The sequence below is a fragment of the Egretta garzetta genome, unplaced genomic scaffold (assembly GCF_000687185.1).
Source record: "Egretta garzetta isolate BGI_Z169 unplaced genomic scaffold, ASM68718v1 scaffold307, whole genome shotgun sequence".
Taxonomy (NCBI): Eukaryota; Metazoa; Chordata; class Aves; order Pelecaniformes; family Ardeidae; genus Egretta; species Egretta garzetta.
Genome location: NW_009260294.1, coordinates 691,270 through 709,892, shown reverse-complemented (window position 1 = coordinate 709,892; position 18,623 = coordinate 691,270). Strand labels below are relative to the sequence as shown.

Here is an 18,623-nt window from a genome sequence, read left to right as displayed (position 1 = left end):
ACCAAAACCCCCTTAAACCCCAAAAAAAAAAAAAAAACCACAACCAACAGAAACAAAAACCCCTCCACAAACCTCAAAAAATAAAAAAATAATAATAAAAAAAAAAATAAATCACAAAACCCACCCCATTTCTGCTTGGTGAAGTATCAGGTGCTTTCTTGCCTGGCTCTAACACCACCTCCTGATCAATGTCAGATGTTTCCTATTTTGATCCTATGGCTTCTTCTAAACGCTTGGGTTGGGTTTTATCACTCCGACATGCAAGCTAGCCATTTGGACCCCGGTTTTATAGCAAACGGAGAGAAAAAGGCACTGCTAGGACACAATCTGTCTGACCTATTTTAGACATCTGCCTTAGACTGGGATGAATTGCACCCTAAAAAGGCCCATTGCTCTCCAGCAACTACAAAGGGGGACTAGACAACACGCTCAGATGCAGACATCCATCATCTCCGACACCTGCAGTTACAGGAGCAAGTATCCCAGATTGCTCGTGCTTTTCTGGGCTCCTACAGAAATGCTAATGGATCGAGAGCAACCCAGCCTTTGAGAGGGGGGGGTTGCCAGTTCCTTTGCTTTTTCTCTCTTCTAAAAGATGCGTTGCATCTCACTTTATCCCATGCTGGTCATCTACATCCCCCTGTAGCCAATGACATGAGACAGGACTCTGGGAGATGGACTGGCCCCCTCTCTTTTCCAAGACCCGCTTGGGTCAGGCACCTAATTTCTGGATGCCCAAAGCTAAGACTGATCTGACTGGGAACATCCTGGTTTTAAAACGTACTCCCAGGTGACGCAGGCAGCAACACGAGCACGTTGAGCTCCGCTGGCGAATGCCTGACGATGCCGTGCAGGCACTGCATCAACAGTGGGAACATGTGGCATGCACAGGGGGAGCTGGTCACTCCATCCATCCGAGCAGCACGGCACAAAGCCTCTCCACAGGTTTCTCACCACCCAAAGTCCCCAGCAAGATCCCCCCCAAACATTTCACCCGGACAATCCCATCCAGCGCCCACTCAGGATTTTGCACTCAGGAGGACCGCATCCAGCCAACACCTGGAGGAGAGCTCCTGGATCAAAGTGTCAGCACTCCCAAGAGCTACGATCTTACTTGAGCTAAGAAATACTGCACTGAGAGAGACAAAACCAGAGACAGGCACTTGAGAAGGTCTGCAGGAGGCACATCCCAGTGCATCGAGCAGAGAGCTCAGCCTGTTCAGACTGGCCTGGGGGAGATGGTGGCCTGGGACTGCTCCTGCTCGCTTGACCTTCTTGCCTGCATACAACCCTTCCCTTTCCTTTCCTCCAGCAAGAAGCTCACTACTAACTGGCCAAGCTGCATGCTTGACTCCGCAGCCACCAAGCAAAGACCATGTCCCAGCCCTTCTTGGAGTTCTTCAGCAAACAACTGCAGCATCTCAGCATAAGGGTCAGCGCCTCGGAACAGATGAGGATTAACAGGACTCATTTTGGACAGAAAGCCACATGATAGAAGAAAGGAAAAGATAAGGCGGCACATCCAACCCAAAGCAAAGTCCATCTCCACAGAGGAGCGTTCTACAGCACCAAAAAATAGACCCAAGTCTAATCTCTCTCTCACTGGGGAAAGGCTGGATGTGGATCCCATCTCCCCGGCTGCCTTGTCTCCAAATAACATGCCCTGATGTATTTTTAGCCTTGAGTCCTACCAGAATGAGCTTATGCAATCGTGCTCTTTGCCTGTGTGCCTCTGTCTAGCAATCTTCCCCAATAATTTGTGAAGCCTTCGGCCAATTTTAACTAAATTTGACAGAGGAACAGATGGCTCAAAGACATTATGTACCTGCAAGTCTAGTGCAGCTAGGCAGCCAGGTACAGGAGAGGGACTCTGCGAGTGCCCCGTGGAGGGAAAGGCCACATAAAAATGAGATTCATCCTCATCTGAACCTCAGAGAATCCACACAGCACAAAGCCTTTCCAAACGTCCCCGCTGCAGGCGGCAAGTCATTTACTCCTACTTGGCCCAAACCGAAGCAAACTTGTAAGAAACCTGGCTTTATCGGCTTCCGCGCCAGGCAGAGGACGGGTTTTGCATATGAAAGCGGAGCCTGCGCGAGAACTTAGACGAGGAAAACCACCAAGGAAGGAAAGTCAAATTGCTGCTGGCACCAAGGAACTGCTGGAAATATTGCACCGAGAGCAAAGCAAGGTCTATCCCCAGGCCTTGGACCCTGCGGCCGAGACAAGGGAATGGTTCGTGCACCAAAATTTTGGGTGGCTCCATAGAGAGATGTTTCGTGCATCGAGGGAGGGCTCACAGCACATCAGCTCGGTGGCACGCTACACGCCAGGAATAGAGCCGCTCATCTATTTCCCATCAGTGTATCTTCTTAATGAAGGAAGATGGCTTTTTAATAAATAAAACCTTTCACCGAAAATAGCTGCACGGTCATCTATAATCCCCTGAAAACTTGCAAAGGCCCAAAGTCAAGACGCAAAGCGCAGAGTTTGGTAGCAAAAAAAAAAAATAAAAGAAATTGCACACAACCTGCACACACCTGCAAATGCCTCACCTTCCCACCCCCAAAATAATGTCAAAAGCATTTTGCAAGCTAATTAATACTCACAAATTCCCAAAGCTTAGGCAAGTACTATTATTCCTATTTCAGCGGGGGGGGTGGTGGGGGGGAAGAGGCAAAGAGCAGCAAAATGACATCATCTGAAAGGGCGAGCTAGCGGTACGACCAGGCTGGAGGATGCAGCAGCCCCCCGTGCCCTGCCTGAGCCAAAACCGGGGAGGGATTAGGCACCGAGCCACGGGGCCACCTCCCCTTTCGTGTCTATCAGCACCATCTCCCCTTTCCACCAAGTCAAACAGCTTTGTCCACAAAATCAGCTCCGGGTGGCGCAGCCTCGCCCAGCAGGTACAGATGGGCTCACTGATCAAGATGAATCATTTGGCACATTAAAACGACCTGGACGCAACCGCAGAACGGGCTCTTGCTCAGCGACTCCTCCGTAGCCAGGGCATCGGGGGAGAAAAACAAGAGGAGCCTCCGAAATCCGGAGGACCCCCACATCTGGCCCCTCCGGCTTGCCTCCCCCCTCCCCACCAAGGTCTGGCTTATTTGCTTCACCAAAGCCCCCCTCCCCGCTCTCAGACAAGGTTAATAGGGTAGAGAGAGAGCATCTGTTTATGAGAAGGTTATCAAGTGAAAGGCAGTAACGCAGCCTCCAAACCAGCTTTTCATAGCCTCTTACTTATTATTTAATTTGGCTCCAGTACGTGAAATTAGGCTAATGGCTGTTAAGTGGTTAAGGCACGCACATTGTCCATCTGCCGAGAAGGCTCCGGGCCGTTGTTCTGTTTCAAAGGCTAAGGAGGAAAAAATAATATGAGAGTTGCATGCTGTTAGTTTGAGAGCTCATAAATGCATTTTCTCCCTCTTTCCCCCGCTTTTTTATTTCTTTTATCTCCAGCGCTTTGCCTGTTGCAGCATTAGGAACTTCTGGAAAGCGAGTTACTGGCTTTTTTATTATTTTTTTTGTCATTGCTGTTGTGCTGCTTTTTTTTTTTGCTTTTTTCTTTTTTTATTTTTTTTTTTTTCACCCGCAGGGAAGGGTGAGCCAGCCGGTTTCAGCAATGCCACAGCTGTTGCAGCCTTCGGATTCAGGCAAGCAAAGTGCAGCAGCCCTGGTTTGATATCGGCTGCATTACAAGCGAAACCCCGAGCTTTCGTCTCTTCTCCTTGACGCCCGGACTGGCAGGCTGTCTCCACCACCACCACGTCATCTTCGCAGTTTTCCTTACACGCAATCTGGAGCGCTCAACCCCTCCCCACCTGGATTCCTTGCTGCTTTTAATGAGTTTCTCCACACATATCATGAAGGATGAGTGGTTTCCTACACACTTCAGTCTTCAACGATGCGAGCTCAGGCTGGAGCTCCCTCTTCCCTCGAGTCTTACACACAGACGATGCCCACGCAGATTCTCGGGTGTCTCGTACAAGAGTTGAGCTCATTCTGTCATTATATCAGAAGACTAACGAGGTCTCTCGGCCTCTACCCAACCCTCTGTAAAACCCAACCAAAACCTACCAGCTGATTCACAAAAATTAGCAGAAATGGTGACCGGTAAAAGGGGACATGAAGAGGAAGAGCCATCACCTGCACCTCGCTTCCACGAATGCACAAAGATGTTCTGACCGACTTCTGGGCAAGTGAGCTAGAGACAGGGTGACGAAACCACATGCAAAACCTGGCCAAAAATCGTTAAAAGACCACATAGATCTAAAAAAATATCTCTACAGTGCCACTTTTTGTCCCTTGGTTCCCAGACACAGTTTGCAAGCTCTGCCTCACCGACGGAAGGACAACGCTTCACTGATGGATAAAGCTAACGCAGACCTGGTTTTCTTAAAAGAGGGTGGACATGGAAAGACCACGGAGTATCATGGGCATTTTAAGCCATTTTTGGCTACCTCCCCAGGAGGAGACACCTGGAATTGCTGCTGTCCACCCGCCCAGCAAAGGCTCACACTTCACTCGCCATTGGCATTGGACTGAAGGAAGCCAGGCCTGGCACCAAGGTAGCCCCGTTGCTTGGGACCTCCTTGGCATCAGGAACATGGCGGTAGAGAAGGGAACGTGCCAGCAACCGTGCCCAAGAGCCATGGCTGCCGGGGGGCAGCCCTGCCCATGGGGGAGCAGCCCTGCCCACCAGGGGGGCTCCCCGCAAACCAGAGCCCGCATCAGAAGAGGAACCACTTTTGGGAGAGCAGCCCTGGGCGGGGGGAAGCAGGCTCCGACGAGGTGCACTGCAGGCAGGAAAGAGAAGGGGCCCTTGAGCTGCGGCAAAAAAATAACAACAGCCAAACCCCAGCTCTCTCCTCTAAGTAAGAGCCGAGCCGTCTCCGAGTGAGAAGGGTTATTTATGGGGACGCGAGGAAGGAGAAGGCAGCTGAAGAGCATTTCTCATTTCCCTCCATTACTGCAACAACCCCACTTGAAATCTAACTTTATTTCTTCCTTCCCAAGCCAGGGGAAAAAAAAAAAAATAAAAAAAATAAACACCGCAAAGTCAGCCTTCACTCCCTTGTTAGCCTCCCGATTTTGCCAGAGGTTAGCAGGGCTGTTTCAGACTCACAGCAGGAGAAACAAGCGGCATTTGGCACCACCCGGAGAAAAGATTAGAGCATTTACTCCTGGGCTTGTCCCCCCACCTCTCCCCAAAGCAGCCCCCGCCATCGATTTACCAAGGTACTGCTTTTTCCCGGGCACGGCTGCGGTACCCACGCCGGCTCCCGCTGGCTTTATCCCTGTGTCCTGCCTCTCCCGACAGGTATCTGCACGAATTGCTCTCCCCCCGCACTGTATCCATCTTCGTTCGTTAGCCCTGCGCAAGGTATATAAATATACATTCCCACACAAATTCGGTCTCTGTGAGCCACGACGGCTGGCGTGTGCAGAATGCGAGTGTGCTCAGGGGTGGTGAGTTACCACACTCCCCCCCCCCAAATTACCCCCATCTATTCATTTTCATACTGGTCTCCTGCGTTCCCGCTGAACCGAACCCAAAACGCACCACCCCGATTCCGTTTTTTGGGGGGAGAGGGGAGGAAAAAGGAAATTAAGCTGAGGAATAGCACCGATCATGCTGCCCGACACGAGAATAAAGCGGCTCTACGCTGGAATAACCACCAAAGCGAGATGCTCGGCCCATGTCCTGCAGCTCTGCACCTGCTTGCACTGACAAATAAATGCACGGCGTGCAAAGCTGCCAGGGATTACGGAGAGGGGAGCAGGATTCACGGAAACTTGCCCAGATTTGGCCGACCGGGGCGAGAAACTTTCGCAATCTCCACTGGGGGGGGAGTGAGCTTCTGCAATATTTTTTTTTTTTTTTACACTGGCAAAACCCCCTGCTTTGACACATTTATGCCTGCGCGTCTGTACGGTTGCCAGTCCCGCTTATTCCCCTCGCAGGCTGGTAGGAGCTATTAAGCTATCCTAGCAGAAGTCTGACACCAGGAGAGTTTTGTGTGAATAGCATATCCCGGCAAATCTGCAGGATAGAGAACATCTAAAAATCAGGTTAAGGGATAAATACTGACAAGCCCCGACTGGAGAAAAGAGAGGGCTCATTCAGACGCCTGCACAAACCTGAGGATTGCTACGGTTTTCCCCCAAAACGATGCCGAAGCAGATGGGTGGCAATTGAGCCACATGGAAGACCAGAAGAAGGAGGCGATTCCCAAGCCGATGGACTCACATGAACCTTGCCAGGGTTTTGCAGACCCTTCAACCTGCTCCCGGGGGCTTCCACCTGAATTTGGGGGGAAAGCTGGCGGGGCAGGACTCCTTCGAGGAGTCCTTAGCACAAACATGCTGCCAGGGAGCATATGCAAGGAAGGGAAGCATTACAGCTCTTTGCTTCTGATCATCAGTGTTTTGAAGGGTTTTCTTGGCCTTAATCGCCATCAAATTTGGCAAGAGGCTTCCCAGGCACTGAGCTGGCAGTTGTAGAAAAGAGGGTGGCTTTATCCAAGACATAAAAATCCGGGGAGATGGCTTTGAACTAAAGCTGAGAAACGCGAAAGGAAATGTCCCCGTGGACACAGCAGCTGCTTCGGAGGCAGCAGGGAAAATTTGTGGAGACGCGGGTGAGCTTGGAGGAGAGTTTTTCCCAGGCTGCAGGATCGCAGCCTGGAAGGAAGAGAACTGAGGAGGGCAGGCTCCATCTTTTCCCTCCAATTGCTTTAAGAAAAGGAAGCTTTGGCCCCTTCCTCTCCTCCCCGGGGAACGGGGAAGCAGCACGGGATGCTCATAGCCTGCAGCCTCACCAGCGGGACGGGAAATTGCTCTGCCCCTGCTGGGATCCGCAGCCTGGGCCGCCAAGGGGAGTGATGGATGGAAGGGAGGGAGAGGAGGAGGAAGCTGCATCTTAAGGCTCTGCAGCAGCAAATGGCCTCGGCGATTAAAACTGAGTGGGCAGTTGTGTATCACGCTGGATTTTCTGCCTATTCCATCACTAGCAGTGACTCAGGAATATTCTTCATCGCCCTCAAGCGAGGATATGATCATTTTCTGCCACTTGAGATGAGGCTAATTTTACAGCAGCTTAGAGAGAGATGTCATGTGCCGATGTCTACGCTGCCTGCATCACACATCAATGCAGCACGGCAAGGCTATAGGTGCTGACTGCTGAAACTTATACCACCCGATACCAGGAGAGAAACGCCGTGGGCCAAGGGAGGGTTGTTGGGAGCTGCAAGGGTCCCTGAAAGATGAAAGGAGCAAAGAAGTAGAGGATCAAGACTTCCCAGCAAGGAGAAAGACAACAGCATCCCCTCTCCAGTCAGGTTTGTTCGGAGGAGAAGCATCCAGACTGCCTGAAGGCTTTGAACATGCTCCTAATAGGACAAGCGTGCTGAGCAAGACTGATGGGCTCAAAGGACAGATGTCTCCGCTCAAATCCAGCCCAGTCCCGGAGAGACCAACTTTACCGAAACCAAAGCTTCATGCGTGAGGAGCCCACGCTCCCAAAGCGAAAAGCATTTGTGGTGCACCACTGCCAAATTGCTCCCTTGGCGCATCAAAGCCAGGTCTGGCTGGGCTCCCCATCTCATCCTACCTGTGCTACCCACGGAGCTGGGATGAGATGGCAGAGCAACCAGTACCACCACGGGCACCGCAGCTGGACCGCCTGGGATCCTGGCTGGGCCCCCCCCCCCCCCCCAGCCACATTCAAATGGGTTTTCTTGCTCGCTGATCGGGCCATTTATTTATTTTCGAGCTGCAAAAGCTGCCTTCGCACCAGGCCCTGGCAATGCCTCGCTGGGCTCCCCGCGCCAAGCCACAGTCTCCCAGCCACCGGCCGGCATGCGATTCCTTGACAGCCCTGGCTTCAGGAGCTAACTGGCAGTGGTAGCTGCATTTCCAGGGGAAACGGAGCGGTACTGCCAGCTTTTAGTGACAAAAGGAGTGTTTATAACAGGCGTGGTGACAGCTGTCCGAATGCCACATTTATTTACAAAACGTTAGTTAAATTACTGACAGTTGGCGCTGCAAAGGGAAGCTGAGAGGAAGAGCTGACATCTCCCCATCGCACTTATTCGGCAGCCCAGCGGTGCCTCTCCGCGCGCCCGCCGGGGTTTCAGCCTCCCTTTCCACCGCAGGCTGCAAACCCCTTGTGTGCTCAGGACCTCGCTCCGCACCTTCCCTTCCCGCTGAACCTACAAGGAGTGAGGGCTGCAACTCCCACCGACCCTGGAGGGACCGTCCCAGCAGGGTGGGTGAAGTTTCTCCTACGCAACGCATTGCCATCAAGCCTTCAGTCTTTTCTAGAAGGACCACGAGGCTGTTTATCACTCCATGATCTCCTCAAGACCTTGGCCATTGGTTGAGACTACTTAGGGCAGTGCCACTTGAATGGATGGCAGTCACCAAGTGGACCTTTGAATGGCCAGAAGCGTCTGGCATGCTGGTTTCAGACTCATGGAGGCGTCTGAGGTGAAGGGCCCCATGTCTCTCTAAACAATGTCAACCGTCTGCATGCTGCTGGCTTTAAACCAGCAAGGAAATTGCAGCTGCTGTCCTCCACGAGCCAAGGACAACCAGAGAAATTTAGGAGACCCAGCTGACACGCACCAGTGAAGGCATCTCCCTCAACCAACCACCTCCACGATGAAGCAATAACAACCCTAGACAGGATTTTGACCTTCTGACCACAGAGTACAAGCATCTAGAGAGGGGAGAGGCTTTCTTTAATTTCATGATTACACAAGTCAAGGCTAATGGATACCTTTTGATCCCCATGTTCATAGAGGACTAAATCACACCACTTAACACACGCGCCAGCAGCGCACCTCCAAGCTGCTCCCTCCCAACGCCGCGACGCTTCGCCTTGACTCTCACGCTGGGCAAGTTTACTGAGCAAACGGGGTCACACCGGGCATTGGCCAGCCTGAAATTTGGCCTTGGAAAACATAGATTTAACGTCAACTTTGTCTGAGTCAAAGCAGAGCAGCTCCTCCAGCTAGAGGAAAGCAATAGGAGGGATGAAGTATAACAGAAAAATTGACTCCGAAATGCAAAGCAGTGCAGAGGTGAGCAGGGAAATAATTTTTTTTCAGCTAAAGCAAAACTCCGTGTATCCAGAAATCCTTCCCTTCAGAGACTGAATAAAATCAAAATCGCACTGTTTCCTATAAGACACTTGGAAACTTTAATCAGAGAGTTGTCTGTAAAATTTGACAAGATGCTTCAATGAACTCATATACTCAGATGAAAAGACAGACAGACAATTTTTCCAACTCTGCCCTTTTCCCAACAAGGAAATTCTAAACTAAGTATTTTCCACTCAAGGTACGCAAGAAAGAAATGGATTGTTCAGTAAAAAGTTTGAGAATTTTTTTTAAAAAAAAAAGTATTTTTTATGTAACAAATGGTAGAAGTCTGAAATTTTCAAATAAAAGTAGGAGAAGCAGGGGCTCGCCTCGCTCCCACTGAACTGCAATGCAAGAAAAGGACCAAACCTTTAGAGCCTTGGAAAATACTTGCTCAAGTTTTCACCTAGGTCGCTCTTCCTTTGAGCTCATCAAGAGCTTTGTACCAAACCATAAGTGAACAGGTATGTAAGATAATAAAGATTATCCTGGAATAAAGCCCTACACCCATAATTTACTGAATTTGGAGGACTGAAGGGGAAGGACCTAAATATACCTTCACGCAGAGGAGGGCTACTAAAATGCTCCGAGGGCTGGAGCCCCTCTGCTGTGAGGCCAGGCTGGGAGAGTTGGGGGTGTTCAGCCTGGAGAAGAGAAGGCTGCGGGCAGAGCTGAGTGCGGCCGGTCAGGGCTTCAAGGGGGCCCAGAGGAAAGGGGGGGACAAGCTTTTTAGCAGGGCCAGCTGGGACAGGACAAGGGGGGATGGCTTTAAACTGAAGCAGGGGAGGTTTAGACTGGATCTAAGGAAGAAATTCTTTCCAGTGAGGGTGGTGAAACCCTGGCAGGGGTTGCCCAGAGAGGGGGTGGAGGCCCCATCCCTGGGACCATTCCAGGCCAGGTTGGCCGGGGCTGTGAGCAACCTGATGTGGTTCAAGGTGTCCCTGCTCCTGCAGGGGGGTTGGGCTGGGTGACCTCTGGGGGTCCCTTCCCACCCAAAACATTCCATGATTCTATCAGTGCTATGCCTACCTGCGGGTCCAAACCACGTTGAGATTTGGAAGTAGCTCTGAACCTGGAGCTGCCCTGCACTCCTTCTGTACCTCTGAGAATGTGCTTTTCTCGACAGATTCCTATCAGGCTCCTTACTAGAGATATGTAAGAAACGTAATTCTGAAAAACACATCGGTTTTGCTGCTGAACAGAGGATGCAAAGCTGGGAAAATAATGATCCCACCATAAAAAAAAAAAAAAAAAAAAAAAAAAAAGAAAAAGAAAAAACCCAAATCAGACTCAAAAATCCAAAGTAATGAATGTTTGGATCATGTCCGGGGCTCTGCATGTGTCTGATAAAACAGACGCAGGTGTCAGAGCCATTTATGGTTGCAGGCGCAGAGCCGGTCAAAAACTCCCATCTCTGAGTAAAAAAAAAAAAACCAAACCTGTGATATTTCACCAGCTGCTCATGTTGGAAGGTGGTTTTATTCCTTATTTACTCCATCCTCATTGACATGCAGAGCTGGACTTGCACGTCTCCTGTTTGACCCTTGGTGTCCTTCCCTATTCAGCACTCTCCCCAAAGGTGTCCCCACCTTCAGACCAGGCTCAGCTCTCCAGCCCTTGTCTCCATCTCACTGACACGGGTTTTTCCACGGGAGAATCCAGCTGCAAAGTCAAGTTTGCCTTCAGCCCTTCTGTACCCATCCATCTGCTCTTCTGCCTCCACGCTTTGCGGATAAACTAACGACTGCTTCCCAGCATGACTGCTGGTGGCGAGAGCCAACACCACTCACCACCAGCTGAAGAATCCTTATTTAAAGCAAGATTTTTTAATATCCTAATGATTAAGACGCGTTTGGCATTTCAGCAGACGCTGCAGCATCCAGACAGCAAAGCCCAAGTCTCAGACTTGGCTCCTTCACAGCCTTGCACCTCTGAAAACTGAACCTAAGGCAAGCAGAAGGTATTTCCCATTTGCTTTGCAAAGGTGCTGCATGCAACAGCAAGCAAACTCTTGCTGTTAGGAGGGGGCTTTTCTGCATTGCTATTCCACGCACGACCCGTTAACAGTTTGCATATTGTAGCAGGACTAAAACGCCGTCTTCCAACCTGATCCACAGTCCATTACAGTTAGGATAACGACTTGTGGTGACATTAATGAGCACTGGATCAGCCCCTTTGTCGGCATAAATCTCTCCATTGCATTGGTGGGATTGCAGTTTCCCATTTGCTTGTTTGTTTGGCTCTGTATTCTCATTACAATTCCTATTAGCCCATTCTCCCACTGATGTGGTCGTAGATTAGTCCCTTCCTGATTTTCCCCTTTCCTCCTAAAGGAAAATAAGGGTGTCTGAGCAAAAACTGGCTGTTTTGGGTGGGTCTGGGAAGAGAAAAGAACAACTCTGCTTGGCCAAGAGGAAGATTTTCCCAACGGCGTAAGTTAGAGTGACCCCAGTGAGGCCAACAGAAGAGCCAGTGATTTAAGCAAGCCGAAGACGACCCCCATCCCCAGTCCACCTCTTGTTAACACACGCGTGGAGCTGCCAGTGCACAACGTGCAATGCCAAGTGGCGGCGTGCTCATTGCCACAAAGGGCTCTGCCAAGGCAGAGCAGGGCAGCGCAGGGACGGCGCATCGGGGTGGCCAAGAGCTAGAGCTGAGGCTGGTTGCCATCCCTTGGACCACCTCCCACAAGCGCCCAAGTCCGAGGCTTAGCTTAGCTCACCGTCACGATGAGAGCGGCTTCTCAGCAGAGTTTGGAGCTATGGGTGGTCCTGCAGCTGGGGATGGCGCTGCTTTCGCTGGCCCCCAATCCCTGATTTTGCTTCAGCTCCTACCTAACGATCATCCACCCACCAAGCAGCCCTGCAGTACCACAACCATACACCGGATACCCCCGCAATGACAATTCCCTGGTAACCCCGGCTGAAAAATGCTCACAGTTTGCCCCTTTAAACTCCAAGCAAGGGCAGGGCACCAGTGGACATCTGTGGTGCCCTCCGGTAGGACACTCTTAGCATTTTCCTTACAGAGGGATGCATCCTGCCCACAAAAAGACTGCAATGCAAGCAGATGACTCACAGAGCCAGAGAAAGGAAGCGTTGCAATTGCCGCACGCGAATATTCACATTTATAGGACCTAGGAGGGCACCTCATGTCACACGAGGAGTCGATATCGGGGCTAAGAACTGAAACTCCATTTCATAGCCCCCAGCATAGCCATTAGAAACCCCAGCCCAGCAACCCTCCACTGGCCAGCCCTGTCACATGCAAGGCTGCCCTGACCTCCCTTCCTCCTTGCCCCTCTACCTCCTCCTCCTCTCCCATCCCAGGGGAGCAGGGTACAAGTCTGTTTGACTTCAATCTTTCCAGAGCTGGTAGACCGGAGATGGTTGACCCTACGATGGAGATGACAGCTCCAGAAAGGCAGGCTTATCCCCTAGGAGACCCCAGCCCAGACAGCTCCAGTGAACTACAGGCTGCAGCTCTACCAGGAGAGCTATAAAGGGAAACCCTCCTCTGGCACAGCAATCAGGAGTTTGTCTCATCTCAGATGGAAATTGCACTCAGGGAAAGGAAAAAAAAAATAAAAATCCATGCATATGACAATTTTTTTTCCCCACTTTAAGCTGATTCCATCTCCGAGATGGGAGAGAGGTGGCGAAGATTTGCTGACATGTCACTTTAGCAATAAACTCCTCTTTCACAAACATGCCATCGCAAGCAAAGCAATCGACTCGCAGGCTACAAACAGCCGCGAGCATCGCACGTGGGCAGCACTCGGGGCTCCTGCAGCCCCTCTGATGGATGATCTCCAGGGCCATGGAAAGGAAAGCCTGGCCAGAAAGGAGGACCCAGCAATGATGGGAGGAGGAGAGAGGCAGGGATGAAGCGGCAGCGTGCACCGATGGAAGCAGAAGCTCAAGTCCTAACCCTCAGTACTGCTCAGGTTTGCAAGGATTTCCTGAGTGCCGGAGAACATGCTCTCCCCATCCTTCACCTTAACACAAGAGGGGTCACCACAGCCCAGAATTTATGCCCTAACCCTCAGGAACAAAAAGGAGAGGGGGTTGAAGGAGAAAGCAAGCGTGCTGGCGTCAGGGGAATAAACTTTGGTTGTTAACGTGCAAATCGGCAGCTTAGCTCCATCCTCACCCCACGCCCGCAGGACTGCGGGGGCTGGACCATGAGCTCAGGAGTCCTTCACTGCTCAGTAATCATCATCAGCAAAGTAATTACACCTTAGGCTCCAGGCTATATCCCCTTGGTCTGGGCTTGGGAAGCGGGCAGGGAAGCAACCAGGAGCTTCGGTCTCTGCCAGGTGAGGTTCCAAAATAAATCATTGTAGCAGGACAAAAAAAATAAAAATAAAAATACCAGGTATCAAGCTTGGAGACCATCAGAACAGGATGAATGTTTCCCGGGAGCAGCGTGCCACAGGCCTGAGCCCTGGGGAGGGAGAAGCACGCTGCTAAGTGTGATGGCTGGGCAAGGACAGGGGGAGTTGGCGGAGCAGGGCCGGAGGTGGGAGTGCTGTGATGGGGAGGCCATGCCCGCGGGGCATCCGGGGGGCTGCCAGCGTGTGGGAAAGGGCTGGACAAGCATGGGAAAGGGCTGGACAAGCAACACCCTGCAATGGGGTTATTGCAGCTCCCACCGCCAGTGACGGGAGTGGGGAGCCTCGAGCAAAACGGACCCAGAGTTGTGCGGCTGCCAAGCAGGCTTTAGCAACCACGGCTGGACCCTCCCGTGAACAACCTCTGCCCTGTCTTGCTTTCCTGCTTTGCACCAGGAGCCCAGCCCCATGCCAAGCACCCGGCTTCAGGGTTGGCAAACACCACTTTCTGGGGATCAGAGAGCGCAGTGCGGGTTCCCCTTCCCCTCCGGCAGGCTTTCTGCGCTCAACAACTGCAAACCACAAAGGCCGCTGCCCAAAACCTCAGCGGAGAATCACCATCGCTCAAGCCCCGGCAGGAGCAGCCCTGCCCGGGCATGGGGGGAGACACGCAGCATCCCCCAGGACCCAAGCAAAAGTAGCATGCTGGGACACGCCACGCCATGACCCATCGGGGACCAGCCCGGTTCTTCATCTTACACAATAACATCGCAAAAAGAGAAACTCCTGCGGACAAAAGGGGAAAGATGGGGCAGCAAAGAGTCACAGAAAACAGACCCATCTCCGAGAAAGACACTCTTCTGCTTAGCAAACAAGCACTTGCTGTTTGCATCCGTCAAACAAACACGCTTGATTTTGTTTTGTTTCACAGCCAAGTTATAATTTCTCCAAAATTATTTCAAGAGCACAACAGGAGCAAAATAAATGCACAAAAAATAAATGCACAAAACAGACCAAGGTAAAGCACGGTAGAGCTCAGCAGCAAAGCCCAGGGCCTTTGCAAAGCCCAAGTGGAAACCATGGGAAACAGCAGGGTTAAAAACAAAAAAAGCTTTGACTCATGTTAAACTCTGATTTGACTTTTAGCATTAGCATCAGAGGGGGAATGAATAAAGGTATTGCATCACCCTGCCAAGAAAACCAGAGGAGAAGGGCAGAGGAGAAGTGGCCCTCGTCCTACAGCCAGGTCTGCACGCCATCTGCCTGGGGCGCCGGCGAATTCGGGGGGACGCCACGCAAGTGCCTGCGCCTGCTGCTGGGATCGTCAGAGCCTCACCGTGGAAAGCGCTGACTGATGCCAATTAAAGCGAAATCGTAATCAAGCCATTTGTTTTGGTGCGGAGCGAACCGCTCCAAAGGTCTCAGCAAATGCCTGGACGCGGTTCAAGCGCCGGATGAAAGTTCAGCGTGGGTCTGCTCCAGTATGAGCCACTTGCTACTGGGGAGGGCAGATGGTGTCTGGGCATGGTGGGAGGGGAGGCAGACCGGCCTCATCCTCACGATACGGCCTTGCAAGAGCCAGCAGGAAAGACAGCTCTGACCCATCTTGTCACAGACACGAGCCCCAGGTGTAACCCCAAGGGCAGGAGCAGCTCAGGGACCAACGCACGCATCGATAGAAATGCCAAGCTGTTGGACCCAACACCCACAAACCCTTTTTTCCCCTATTCCTGCAGGTTTTGCTGCATCCAGGAGTAAATCCCGCTCCTCCTATCCCAGATGGTAGCTCTATCCCAAGGCCTAACCCTAGATTTAAATTTAATAGTCACCTGAAGCGCTCGTACCAAAGCAAGACGCATGCCTGCACCCCTCCAGCAGACATCACAAGACGGAAGGAAATATCTGAACATCTGAGGACTCTGGTCCTAAACTGACTCCTAGCTGTAGATTTACAGTAGCCAGGTTTGCATGGAGCAAAGCCCGTGCTCTTTACAACGGGGCAGTCTCCTCGTGGCCATGGATCCAGCTTCCTTCTGCGGCGCTGAGTTAGCCGTGCTTGGCGGGGCGGCAGGGACGGAGCTGAAAAAGCCTCCTTGGCAGGGCACTGCCGCTTGCCAGCAGCTTGGACTCCTTGGCACCCCGCCACCCCGGATAAAATAACCAAATAACCTATTTCCAACAACCAAGGCCTCTCCCTCGGTGGGGACAGGACTTCCCGAGGGCTTCAGAGAAGCAGCAACTTCTGCTGCTAAGTTCACAGCTTGCTCTCCCTTTTGTCGGCTGTGAAAAACCAAGAAGGGCCCTCTAGCAACATCTTTCCTTCCAAATCCTTGGCTGCAACTCACCGTCCTCCCACCCTGCATGGAAATGAGTGGGAAAAAAGGAGATTCTGAGGGTTTTTTTGGGGGGGGGCTGAGGTTTTTGGGCGGTTTTTTTGGTTTTGGTTTTTTTGTTTGTTTGGGGGTTTTTTGTGGGTTTTTTTTTTTATTTTTTTGGGGTTTTGTTTGTTTGTTTGGTTTTTGTTTTTTTTTTTTTGTTCATTCCCATGCACCCTTCCCTGACTGCCACCCCGAGGCAGGGGCGCTGGGCAGGAGGTGGTTGGGAGCAGCAGCGGGGTCTTGCCGAAGCCTTTCCGAGCGGGATTGCTATTTGGAACAAGCGAACTCCTCCCCAACAGGTTGATGGTTACACCGGGAGCGGGGCTGGGAGGGGAGCAGGCAGGAAGATTCACGCTTCCCTGATTGCCTTCTCGGGAAACGCGTGGTTTTCACGTGTTCCTCTCCCTTCAGCTCCTGCCACAGCGCAGCACGGCTGCACGGACTGGGACCTACTGGGGGATGCAGCAATGTACCGCTGCCTGCCGGACGAACCGCTCCCACCTCAAACCAGAAGGAAAATGCCTCAAAATGCCAGTGCAAAACACAGTCCTCCACCTCACCGGCTCCCAGAGCAGTGCACCGAGCCGGTGGCAGCAGCAGCAAGCCATTAATTTCCAAGAGCAACGCCCACTCTAGGGGCAGGACAGCGGGAATATCATCGGCACAGTTTGCATACTCCAAAGCCCATGTGCCCGTCTCCTGGGACATATTTGTCGGGACAGGGACATCCCTTGCTGCCGGACGGGCTCCCCAGCTGAACTGGGATGCGCATTCGGCCGCTGCCCTCCCTCCCCAGGGCCACCTCCCAGGCGCAGGATTTGTCCCCCTTCCCACCAGGCCTCACGGACAGACGGAAAGCATCCCTCCTGCTGACTCACCCCAGCTTTCCTTTGTTCTCCACCAGCACTGGGCGAGCACCCTGTGCCAGGGCAGAGCACCAGCATGGTCTGTGCTGGAAACCCTGTGCCAGAAACCCTTTGCAGGCCCCTGCTACAGCACGAGTAATTTGCAGCATGAGCAATTTGCCTCCTTCCAGTAAGTTTGCACAGCACCCGTGCCCGTACCACCCTGCTGCTGCCACCCCTCCCGTGTATTTTGCTGCTCAGACCTTCAGTAAGCCAAACCCCTTCCTCCTTGACACCCCCCTGGTGAGATTTGTAGGGTCTTTGGTGCTGGGGAGAGCCCAGCAATTCAAGAGAGGAAAGGACCTACTTTTCTTTTTTCGCCCAGCTCAGTGGAGCGAATTCCTAAGCCCGACACCCCGTCTCTCCACCCTCAGCCACCCTTTTTCAAGCCTCTTTGCCCAGTCGTGCCACGACACAAGACAAATCCGGAGGGATGGCCACACCACAGCTCCCTCCCTGGCTCCCAGGAACACGCAAGGGCTGGGGCGGGGGGAGAGGCGCTTGGCTGCAAAAAGCTGAGCTGCAGGAAATACATAGGGAGGGGATCCACGTTTCCAGGGGCCAAACCCAGCCGGTGGTTCAAGTCCTCCCACGGTGTGAAAAGAGACCTGGCTGAAATTCCTCCCTAGGTTTTTTGGGTTTTTTTTTTTTTTGCCCCAGCTTGGCCCTGCTCCACTCTCTGGCGTAAAGCAGGAGTGCGGCTCTCACCGCACACACCCAGCTGGCCCCGCAGATGTTAGTGTCACCTATGCAACGGCGCCGGCGGAGGAAAGTCACTCCTGAGCACGCTGGAGTTGCAAGCGCCGCTTCCCAGCGCTGCAATTAAAACCTGGCTTTTTATTTTTAATGTCCCTATCAAACATCCTCGCCAGGATCTCTTCTGGGATGACTGCGCCCATCTGCTGCGAGGACAGGGATGGGTATCCAGGTATAAGATGTCCCAGAAGTTACACCGAGCAAAATTACAGTTTTCTTGGCAGCCCCCACACCCCTGAGATAGCTGCTGCAGGCGACAGGACCCTGGTGCAACGCCCAGCCCCACAATTCCCCCCACCCCAAAGAGTTAATGCTGGCAGGTAGCAGCAGCCCCCCAAAAGGGGATTTTTACGGAGCCAGCCCCATCCTGCACCCCCTCAACCCAGCAGGTTTGGGCATAGGGAAAAGACACAAAAGCCCACCGGGGGAATCGACAACTCCCCCTTTCCCCAGGCTGGGCTGGGCTGCCAAGCACGAAGGCACCCCCGGCACCACACCCCAGGAGCGGGGCACTGCTGACCCCCACCAAACGCAGCCAAAGCACCCGAGCCACGACTACCGACAGCAGGAGCCGAGCCCACGCCTCGCACCGGTGCGGGGCAGGGGGCCGAGGCGGAATCGCACTCCCCTTTTTTCATCCCCCAGTAACTTTCCCAGGGACGACTGGAGGGGGGCTGAGCCAAAGCCTGGTCCCCTGGCACCCAAATCTCCCTCTCGGCTTGCTGCCCGACGCCCGTCCTGCGCCGCCGATCGACACGATGCATCCCCGGTGGGGAAACTGAGTCACGTCCCCGAAGGCCCTCTCCATGCAGTGGGACCCCCCCCGTGCTCCCCAAGGCAGAAATCCGGCTGCTCCTACCTGAGCGTGGCACTCTCCCCTTGCCGCACAGTCACGTTGTCCATAGCTTTGGGGAAGGTGGCATCTCCGCTGCGCACGGGCACTCCTGCGGGCACAAGGAAGAGCAGCCTGAGACAGAGGACGACTAGGCACCTCCAGGGCAGGGCTAAGCACCCACCGACCCCCATCCTGGGCAGCAGGGACTTTTCCAACAGGCAAAAAACACACCCGACAAGGCCACCAGGAGCGAAAAGGGGTGGGGTG

General features: G+C 52.7%; 1 protein-coding gene across 2 annotated transcripts in view; it reads right to left on the bottom strand.

The window, feature by feature from the left end:
- Window positions 1-18,547, bottom strand: part of LOC104129613 (protein CEPU-1) — a 161,299-nt gene extending 142,752 nt beyond the window's left edge. For both annotated transcript variants that reach the window (XM_009642570.2, XM_035897975.1), the window contains exon 1: window positions 18,381-18,547. In XM_009642570.2, coding sequence (XP_009640865.1) covers window positions 18,381-18,547 — 167 coding nt within the window. The remainder of the gene's footprint in view (window positions 1-18,380) is intronic.
- Between the last annotated feature and the right edge of the window lie 76 nt (window positions 18,548-18,623).